Source organism: Nematolebias whitei, chromosome 17 (assembly GCF_014905685.2).
Source record: "Nematolebias whitei isolate Nwh7 chromosome 17, NemWhi1, whole genome shotgun sequence".
Classification (NCBI taxonomy): Eukaryota; Metazoa; Chordata; class Actinopteri; order Cyprinodontiformes; family Rivulidae; genus Nematolebias; species Nematolebias whitei.
Window position 1 is genome coordinate 22,661,129 of NC_056514.1, and position 11,000 is coordinate 22,672,128.

Consider the following 11,000-nt stretch of genomic DNA (forward strand, 5'->3'; position numbering starts at 1 on the left):
AGAATGATGAAAAACAATGGACAACAGCGACAATAGACAAATATAAAAAGGCATACAGATTTTTTTTTTTTACAAATATTTTTCTGTGTTCCAACATTTTATAGCACAAGTTAATCTTGTTTTCAGCGATATTATAATTGAAGCACACTGTCAGTGTTTGTTGCTGTTTATAACGGTGCTGCAGAAGAACAACTGTGATGCTATCCTTCATATTACAACTTGATTACATTTTCTTCTTAATTTTTATTATTTTATAGTTTCTGTCAGTACATAGAATAAAAATTGCTTGTAGTCGCTCTTAATTTATTATATATGGATCAAATGTTATCACAAAGAATTGATATGCCAATACATCTAGGTTTATTCCCAAAACTGCACTGATGCACACTTCCAGGCATTTCACTTCATGCTGCACATCCATGAAATGGTACAAATTGGTTAATCTTCATCACATCCCTGATATTAATTTTGTTTTTGTCTGCTACAGTGGTAATGAGTTCTGTTTAGCTCAGGATTAAAATAAACCTTTTGTTTGATGTTTTTTGCTTTTTAGGGGTTTTAAATTGGCCACCTGAAGACCTGGTTGGTGACAGATCTGGCACAGGTAACTCAGCTCGTTGTACTTTAATAATTAAGAAAATGTAGTTGGAGTTGTTTTGATGAATATCTACTTTTTCTAATGTGTGATACTCCGTGCTTAATTTTTCTTCACCGTAGGCCTGAGGGTATGTTGAGACATCTAGTCTGGCCAGAGCAGAGGCGTCTAGGTGGTTCAGACGGGGACTGAAGGTGAGGAGGAAGGACAGACGAAGGACCAGGCAGGAAGACATGGGCCAGTGTGTCACCAAGTGCAAGAATCCGACATCCTCCCTCGGCAGCAAGAGTGGAGACAAAGAGAGCAGTTCCAAGTCCCACAAAAGAGTTGAAAGTGCTAGTGGAGGGGGCCACAAAGAAGATTCTAGCGCCCCGTCTAGCAAATCCACCAGTGAGCTTTTGAATGGCACCAAGGCCTTGGAGGTTACAGTGGAGACACCAATCATCTCCACAGTGATGAAGGAGCCATACAAAGATGAAGGCCTGGATGGAGATGGGCTGTCATTGCTGCGGATTGAGGAGCTGTTCATATGTTACAAGGATGAACAGGAAGACGCCATCTTGGAGGAAGGCATGGAGAGGTTTTGTAATGATCTGTGTGTGGACCCAGCAGAGTTTCGAGTTCTTGTTCTTGCCTGGAAGTTCCAAGCAGCCACCATGTGCAAGTTTACAAGGTGAGGGGGAGTATGACTTGTGTTGTTTGCTATTAAAGGTGCACCAATTGCAGTTTTCTGGCCGATCACCGATTTCTAAAGTCTGACCAGCCGATTCCGATTTTGTTTTATAAGCAACACTGTCTGGTGTTCTACGGTCACAGTGCACCTTCAATTTTCCAATATTTTGTTGAGAAACATACCCTTGAACAATATCCTAGAAACGATACAAACGTTTTACCTGGCCATGAGGTAGTGCTCTGAAATATAAATGAAGTTTAGACAATTGCTGTTAAAACTAAAAAAAATCTGTAAAATCTGTTTCTCGTGCAAGTATCGGCCGATTTCTGGTTTTCCAAAATTAAAGAAATCGGGGCCGATTTATCGGTTCACTCTTATTTGCTATCATGTCCACTCTTTTTTTTGTTCTAGGTGATAAATAATATTTCTATATTAATTAAAGTACTTAACAAAATGGAGCATCTATAGTCACATAATAAGAACCAGAGAAATGTTGTACTTAGATCTTTAAAAGCAAAAGGTTTGGACACACTTGGTCAGAAGGGATTTATAAGTGTAACAAAACTTTTGGTTGTACAGGAACAATTTTTTTTGTTTTCATTAATACATTGTTTTAGTTTGTTTTTTATTCCAAGTTGTTGTTCTGTTTGTTGGAGTACATGGATCCAAAACTTTATGCAGAAACATAAGAAATGTTTTGTAGATATTTAGCCATATTATCCATCCCAGTATAGCAAGTTTTTAAATTCTGTTCATGCACCACCAACACTAAATTAACTCATCAGCAGTACCTGGTTACAAATGAAACTCTTGGTTGGTTATAAATAATACATGACATACAACCAAAAAATAGATTCTGAACAAGTTGCCATCTTATGTTCAATGTGAACACATGCGGACTTAAAACCTAAATGCTTAAAGTGATACGATCTTTTAATCGGGTTCTCTGAAAAACCTAGCCCTAACAATATCTTACCTGCTATAGGTAGTTATTTGAAAATTCTCACTTTAGAGAAATAAGTGTTTTCACTTCTGACCGGTTGACGAGCAAACTGCTAATCTAAGTCGGGCCAAGACCGAAGTAGATTCTACTTTTTTTGTTTTTTATTACGGTCTACAGAACTTGATGACGGTTTAAGCCAATGCTATTCTATAAACCTTTTATGTTGCCGTAAGTTTTGGATTATTTAGTGATCACTGTGTGCGTGATGTGGTGCATCCTGGACAGGTTTCAAGTCCATCACAGGACCAAATCATTTTTTGTAAATAAAAAGGTTTAGCGTTGAAAACTTTAAAGGTCTATAATAGTTTTTGAAAAAAATGGAAATGTTGAGCTCGGAATAGTGATAAAATGGCAATAATTCAGTTTTTGTCATTGCCCAGTTTGGTCTAGCAGTCAGCTGGTCAGTCATGGTTATTAACAGATTTGCTCACACATTTTTTAGGCTTAAAGTTGAATCCAATCCAGTTCAACTTTATTTATAAAGCACTTTAAAAACCATAAAGGACTAAAGTGCTGTACAGACAAGTTAAAAAGCACAAAAGGAATAAAATCCAACAAAAAAATGATTAAAAAGAGCTATGCAATTACAAAAAAACATAAAATGAAGGAGAATCAAATAAATAACTAATGAATTCAACATATCACATGGTGTCAAAAGCCTGGAAACTCATATTGTTGGGTATCTCCATGTTAATTTATTATTTGTTTTGTTTCTCATAATGTGTTTCAGTTAATTAGCCTTCATTATTGATAATCACAATGTCTTCAAACTATCATCCACTCAAATTAAATTTCAGTACCAATATCAGCCGCCTAACGCATACTTTTGTTTTAACGTTATAGTCTAAGATATTACACAACTACGCTATAAACGTCACTTTTTTTCTTAAATCTAGTTCTACAATTAAATCCAAAATGGAATGTGTCCTTTCTCTAGGTGCGTTCAGTAAGGAGCAGTTCATCATCCTCAGTATTTTTAATATCCTGCCTTCTAAAGGGAAAAACTGATTGGGCCACAGAAATATAGCTGAACACATTCAAACGCTGTCAGAAAGGGGCTCCACGGGAGGTTTGCAGTCTCGTTCCCAACCTGCCTGCAGTTGGTGTCAAGAGAAGAATAGGGCTCCCTTTTGTGGCTGCGTCATTTGTCCCCGCTCTGATTTAAACTCAGCACTTTTAGACAATACAACATACGTTTCATTGTCAAGTGATGCTAACTGAAGCGTTTTTATACGACTGTTTGCAAAGTCTATAATGATTAGTTTGTAATTCTGTAAAGTCTTTCTGACATTTGGTCGTGTTCTCTTCATGCCACCAGGAAGGAGTTTGTTGAGGGCTGTAAGGCCATCAGAGCGGACAGTATTGAGGGCATCTGTTCTCGCTTCCCCTACATGCTTCTGGAGGCCCAGGTTGAAGAGAACTTCAAGGACCTTTATCGTTTCACCTTCCAGTTTGGCCTGGATGCAGAAGAGGGTCAACGGTCACTTCAGCGTGAAATCGCCATCGCCCTGTGGCGGCTGGTTTTCACACAGGACATGCCTGAGATCCTGGAGCACTGGTTGGACTTTCTTGCTGAGAACCCCTCAAGTATTCGGGGCATCTCAAGGGACACGTGGAACATGTTCCTCAACTTCACCCAGGCTATCGGGCCTGACCTCAGCAACTACAGCGAGGACGAGGCCTGGCCTAGCCTCTTCGACACGTTTGTAGAATGGGAGTTGGAGCGCAGGAGAAAAGAGGAGGAACAGGCACTGATGGAGGAGGAGGAAAAGGGGAGGTGTACTGAGACAGAGTGTTCGACTACAGATAGGCTTGAAACTGAGGGAAGCCGTGGCTCACAGACGTGGGGGGGACACTGACAAGAAACATAACATATTTGTTTTTGAGGGAAGGACATAATCTATATGTGAACTGTACGCCTGGGAATCATTGGATAAATATTAGCATTACCATTTCAGCTCTTCATTTAACTTTCCTTTTGTGTTGGGATGGGATTTCTGCTATGCTTTTTTTAATTTTTTTTTTAGAAAGGGCTCTAAGAACTATTGTTTTATGCACTTGTATTTAAGTTATTTTACTTCCCCCTCCTCCCATGTGTTTTTAAAATGTGGTTTATTTTATTGTATGCCTACCTAACCCAGCAGAGTTAGCTCAGTGAAGGTTTGGTGTAAAAAAAAAATAAAAGGACAACAGAAGGCTAAGATCATTTTTTGCAATTTGACAGTTTTGGTCTGATAATACTGGTAATATAATTTGTATAAAAGGCTTTTATTTAAAGAATAAATAAATAAATTTAGGCTCCCTATTGAGTACTCCAATCCAAAACTTACTGCAGCGATTGGTGAAATTCTCTGGATTGGATTAATGCGAAGTAGACGGGTTGATTTTTATCTTGTAGTGCTGTGAGGATGAACTGTACTGACTTCACATCTGTTGGCCCACAATTGGTAATATATTTATGTCATAAGGTCTTTTAAAGAACAATACGAACTAAAGTTACAGTTGTATACTTTTATCAGTTTTAATATTTATTTTTACCCAAGTTGGTTCAAAGCAATCTTCTCTTCTGTGGTCAGTGTTTTTTTTATTTTAAATTTATTTTTTTTTTACTTTTGAGTGCTACTTGAACAGTGAGCAGCTTAGCTTGGTTGAGCAGCTTCTGTGCTTCTCCCTGATCTTCAGCATCTACCATATTAATGTCCACCTTTTTTTTCAATAAGCCGTTTCATGCAACTGAATGAGGCTGGCTTTTCTCAGCTGCCTCACTAATTTCACTAAAGGATTTTTTTTAAATCATAAAAATTAAAGCTAGATCTGAGTAATTACAGAGGGTGTCTAAACTGTCTTAAGACTGGGCAACTCTTAAAGCTCAGATTGTATTGCAAGAGTTTTAAGTCTTTGCATCTTTGAACTGCTTTACTATAAAAGTGTGCTCATTTGACAAATAATGCAAATTTTGTAATGGCAATGGTTGTAAAGAGTTGCAAAGAAACGGATGGCATGCAAATTTGATGTACTTGGAAACGCTTTGCAAAAACATTAATGTTAGCTGCCTTTTTCCCATTTGACAAAAGCATCCAAATTGTAGCTTGATCTTCTGTATAGGCATGGGTGTTTGGGAACGAGTGTTAAAATACCTGCTGGTTTATCAACAGACTGTGACAAGGGTTCAGATTTGTTTGGTTTACATCTAAAATGGTTTTATTTCACCCCCCGTTTTGTCTTGTTTTTATAAGAAATGTACTGATTTATAATAAACAGTGTTGAATTTTATACCTTGAATATTTGTGTGTTTGTACTAAAAACTGTTCTTTGTTTATTGAGCCATATGTTGGAGCTGTGTAGAGACATGACAGAAAGTGGGCGTGTCCAAGTGTTGTGGCCCTCCTGATTGGTGGAAATCTAAACTGGTTACCGGGCAACACAGGGCACATGAGGAAAGCCTTGAAAAAAAAAAAATACTCGGCAACACCGAAGCTAATATGCTTTACACGGACTGTAAGTAAGTTTGTTATTTATCAGAGCCTAACTTAAACACGTACGTTAACAAAATGTTTTTGTCTCCGTCAAGTAAAGTAGATACACGCTAGCTTATTAGCCTTTCAGTTTGTTGTTAGCGTTAGCCCAATCTTGCTAACGTTACCGCTGCTAACCATAGCAGTCGGTTGTGGGTTTAGCAATCCACAGAGGGGCTAAAATAAGTTAATCACGAACATATTTAAGAACTCTTCAGCTTATCTGTAGCAGTAAATGTTAGGATACTGCCTAACTAAAACGCTACCGATCCACCAGCTCTCCGCACTAACGGTATATGTTGTTGAAGACAAGTTTTTTTGTCTAAAACCCCCTTTTTTTACGATGTCTTAGTGTGCAATTGGTGTGGTGCATTGTTTATGGGTGTGGCGTACACCTGTACAGTTCAGGTAAAAGTTAACCTTCATGGTACTGGTGTCAACCTGCAGTGGGACCCAAACAGCACAAATATGAGTCAGTGATGATCAACCCTCTGTACAATATGGGATAGTGTCTTGTCAACATTGCTCTGCAGCACACTATGGACATGGAGGTGAGAGATTTGTGCTGCTTTTGATAACCATGCACTTGATTTACTATAACCAAACATTCCTTTCCATGATACCTGCTACTTTGAACATGTTATTACCTGCAGTAATGCATGTCTTACTTCACAGCAGCATCTAAACTAAACTGTCTCTTTGTGCCTCTGGATTCTACCACTAACAATTATTTTTCTTTAAATCTTTCCGTCTTCTTTGCTCCTGATACTGACCAGGCTATAGCCTAGTTGACTAGTAAAACCTTAAGTAAGAGCTTTCTAATGTCTTTTCTTTGTTCCGCATGAATATTTAAAGAATGGCATGTTTTAAGTGGCTGTGGTATGCTGAACATTGATGCTCCTTTTAAAGTTTAACACCACCACCAGCACGGTTATCTTGAAGCATCTGGTGTTGTCATCTGTGATTGTTTCATTTTCGTTGAGCTTAATTCAAGTCAGAATATAGTATATGGTGATAAATCAGATTTAATACACAATCACCTGATTGCAAATAACTCAGATGACTGTGATAATTTTTGCAAAATTGGTTCTTGCTGTTTAAATATGATTTGGTTGTAACAAAAATGCCATATTTTCACCACCCATTTTTCATTATTTTGGAGCTCTTTGTCTTCTTTAATGGCTCTAAATGTTCATCTTGATTGTGCTTCTATTCTGATAAAAAAAAGGGACTGTATTTTATTAACATTTATTGACATAAATTTCACAGATTTAGTTGCAGTTTTACATCACAGCACTGCCGTGGGCAAGCCCAGTAAATTGCAGGAATCAGTTTACTGTAAGTGGTTTGTAGTAACAAGGAATGGCAGTCTAAAATACATGTATTTTGTTCTTTGTATATATTTGTGCTTTATAATAACTTAGACATTGTTTACTATGCCGAGGGAAATTGTTAGAAGGTCTACCGGTAGTTCAAATAACTGCAGTCAGTGTTGGTCTTATTCCTAACAAGTGCAAGATAGAACTACTATTAAACAACAAGCCTCACTTTAACAGGGCATTCAAATATTAAGAAAACAATTGTCGTTGTTTGTTTTCACTTTCATTCAGGGATTGAATCTCAAAATTGAGTCTGCTGGGCTTTAGAGATGCATTTGTGGCAGTTCTGAAAACAACACATTTCTCAGTCTGTTGCAACAACTGTAACTCCAGTTTGATTCACATTTGGAGGAGCAACTTGCATGCATGCATGTTGTGGTGCGCAGAATGAGGTCGTTAGAAGCTGTGTAATGTAATAAATGTGTAATGTTCACTGGGACTGTTTATTTTCATTTTAAGCCTTTTTGTGTCCTCACTGTGTCTCTGTTTTATTAATGTGTGTGTTCTTGAAGGAGAGTAAGACGTTCCTAGGAGAGAAGCCTGCTCCTGCTGTAGATGACACTCTGGATGAATATTTAATTGCCCTCCAGCAAAAAAACAGGTGACACGTGAGCACGGGCTGCTGCAGATGGACAGATTGGGTTTCACAGAGGAGATACACAACTCCTTTTGTGATTTTAAGTAGTTCTTAGCATCCACACTGATTGGTTTCGTACTGTATTTGAGAGACAAAAAACGTGTTTCAAGTCAAAAGCAGCCATGCATGCAGTATTTTGACAATATGGTTATATTTAGAAAAGTTGTTGTATATGTCATGAATGAATTTTTGCTAGGTGTAACTTTTGAAAACACTTTTTTTTTCTGGTGTAATTTTAAAAAAAAGTTATTTTTTCTTTGTTCCAGAATTTTAAAGCGCCTCAGAGTGAAAGACCCAAAGGAGATTGAACTGGAACGATTGGAGCAAGGGTTTTCTATTTATCTTAACGGAGCAAATGCCGAATGCAGTAAAAAGCACCACAAGGGCTCCAGTAACAAGCCTGACACCTCTTTACCTGCTAGGAGAGCTGCACGTACAGCCGGTATGCTGCTGGACTACTTACTACTTAATTCAAATGACAGATTTTTATATAAAACCTTATTGCGTCTTGCAGGAAAATATGTCCTTACATATTTCTACACTGAAGTAAAAGCTGCAGTTTTAACTAATTTGATTCATTCTGTCATGTGAAGACCATATGGAGCCTGAGCTAATTGCCAACACTTTTCAGCTTGTATTTTTTGTAACATGTTTAGTTGCCCAGTTCCAGTGATGAAATGATAGTGACAGTTGTAGCTGCCAGCATTTCTCTTTTTTTATCTTCCTGTTTTGGTTTTTCCTTTATGTGCCGTGGACCATCTGCGTATGTGATTTTGTGTTTCCTCTCCTCCGAGGCTTACAGTTTGTAGCGAGCCACTCACGTTCCTTTTTGCATTGTGACTCATCGGCAGATTTCTGTAGAAGCGCCCACCAGCTAACGGAAGATAGTCGTCATCTGGATCATTCCAACAGGAAGAGAAGCCAAACTGCCCCAGAAAAGGTCAAGAGGAAGGAATGGGTGCAGGTGCAGGCCTTTAATGTTTTATTTGATCCTACATAAAAAATATTGACATGAATGCTGTAACTTTTTTTATTTTTTATGTGTAGGCTTCTGTTAAAATTAGAACAGAGGATGGCCCGTGTTTGGAAATATCCCCTGAAACGTGCTACTCTGAAGATTTTGAGCCCTATGAAAGTGTAGACATGGAGGTAGGGGATCATTTCTACTGACAGTGTGTGCAAGTGTTTTTTAGGGGAGGGGCTGTGTCAGATTCAACTACATTAACATCTCCCCGTCTCTCTCGCTTTTTTAAATTTTTTTTATTCAATCTACGTTCTTTTCAGAGATCGCCACAAAGTCCTCGCTGTCAGAAAGACAACCGCAAGGTTTCACGCTCCTTCAGCTCCAGGCCTGACAGCCAAGGAGGCCAATCAAACCAGGAGCACAGTGAGAAGGTGCTACTAAACCTCGAGGACGTGAAGGTGAGCAGAATATTTTTTTAAAGTTATGTTCTTGAGCTAACTTAGGATGTAATGAATTGACAATGCTCTGTTAATTTATAACATATTCCAAGGTTAGTCAATTTTTTTTTTTTTTTGTGGAAATCCTTAAACTGTCAGTTTAGTGCTTCTGTTTTTTGCTTGTGAGTGTTTGCGAGCACTGATGCATATAAACATTGACTTTTTGTAAATTAGGTTTTACGTCGAAGCCTGGAGGTTAGCATGCGACGGAGCAGCAGCGGCTCAGCAGGGGAAGAGCTGGACGAAGAGTGGGTAGAGGAGCAGATTGAGAGGGAGGAGAGCAGTGAGAGCCTGGATGAACTCGGGCTGCCTCTTTCTTCCTCCAAGTCCTCCGCTAATTCTCGGACAAGTGGGAGTCATGGCCATTTTGACTCGGCAAACCTTATTGTCCTGGACTTTGGACCCTCACCTAAAGGCAAGCTTGTTTTATTCTTATCCATTTCCTCAGCCATGAAGAAGCATTAACATCAGTTAGACATTTTGGTTTAAATTTCTAATTTTGTTTGCCATAAATGTGAGATGCAGATGAAGAAATGTTTGTATAATGTTTTTTACTGTTTCAGGTCGTAAAATTGAACGTTCACTCTCTGCAAAAAGGAAGGAAAGCATTGATCCCTTTATACCAACTAAACCTCTGTTGGTGAAGAGCAAAACATTAGATAGGCCACCTTCAAAAGAGAGCTGGGATGGTAAGAGTACATTTTTAAAATATAGTTGATGCCCGATGTTTAGATGTAAAACTTGTGTTTTGACTGATGCTGATTTATCCACGCCTGTTATACAAAGCCATAGTAAGAAAGTGTTTTGTTGCTTAAGGTCCAAGGAGTCGAGTGGAGAAGCCTCTTTCAGCATCCAGAAAAGCTTCAGTTGAAGAGCGAGACTCTGTAGAAGTTGCAAGCAACGTTTGCCAAGCCATACAGAGAGAAAACACCCCCGTACAGAATGATGAGGTCCTCAACCATGACAAGTTCTTCCTTACTGTCCTCATAATTCTTTCTTCTTCACTTAACTAGAGGACAACACTTTGCCTTTAGTGTTTACAGATGCTATTCTTCAGGGTGCAGCTTCTTCTGTGATACATGTTGATCTTGATGATTTGTGATTTGGTTTCTTTTCATCTAGGCCTGGGGACATCAGATGATGAATGCCTTAAAGCATCACAGCAAACATGACAAAGATGAGAACAATGTTACTCTGGCCATGCAGAGAATAACGCTCATGGCTCCAAGGTAATCTTGCAAACAGTGATGCCTACGTACTAGAGGTGTAACAGTACGGTGTATGTATTTATACTGAACCATCACTAAACAGATGTTTTGGACAAGTACAGGAACATACCCATATTATACTGAGGAGCATGCTCATGTTTTTTGCTATGATTTAAAAGGAGTAGATAAATACACACACATATATAGATATAGATATAGATGGATAGATAGATAGATGGATAGATAGATGGATAGATAGATGGATAGATAGATGGATAGATAGATAGATAAATAGTGATATATATATAGATGGATGGATAGATAGATAGATAAATAGTGATATATATATAGATGGATGGATAGATAGATAGATAGATGGATAGATAAATAGTGATATATATAGATAGATGGATAGATAGATGGATAGATAGATAGATGGATAGATAAATAGTGATATATATAGATGGATGGATAGATAGACTGATAGATAGATAGATAGATAGATAGATAGATAGATAGATAGATAGAT

The 11,000-nt window shown here is 38.1% G+C and overlaps 2 protein-coding genes across 2 annotated transcripts in view; both read left to right on the forward strand.

Annotated features, from left to right (window-relative positions):
- Positions 1-553: 553 nt before the first annotated feature.
- Positions 554-4,470, forward strand: dcun1d3 (defective in cullin neddylation 1 domain containing 3). Its single transcript, XM_037691367.1, has 3 exons — positions 554-604; positions 718-1,268; positions 3,590-4,470. The coding sequence occupies exons 2-3, from the start codon at positions 829-831 to the stop codon at positions 4,128-4,130; spliced, it is 981 nt and encodes a 326-aa protein (XP_037547295.1). The 5' UTR covers positions 554-604; positions 718-828; the 3' UTR covers positions 4,131-4,470.
- A 1,804-nt stretch (positions 4,471-6,274) lies between these two features.
- The window catches only part of LOC119423937 (katanin-interacting protein), a gene marked incomplete at its 3' end in the record, with an annotated part of 14,064 nt that continues 9,338 nt past the window's right edge, over positions 6,275-11,000 (forward strand). The window contains 10 exon segments of the mRNA XM_037691368.1: positions 6,275-6,337; positions 7,678-7,766; positions 8,069-8,244; positions 8,654-8,766; positions 8,850-8,951; positions 9,087-9,224; positions 9,438-9,678; positions 9,827-9,952; positions 10,080-10,213; positions 10,386-10,492. Of these exon segments, the coding sequence (XP_037547296.1) occupies positions 6,326-6,337; positions 7,678-7,766; positions 8,069-8,244; positions 8,654-8,766; positions 8,850-8,951; positions 9,087-9,224; positions 9,438-9,678; positions 9,827-9,952; positions 10,080-10,213; positions 10,386-10,492 (1,238 nt within the window).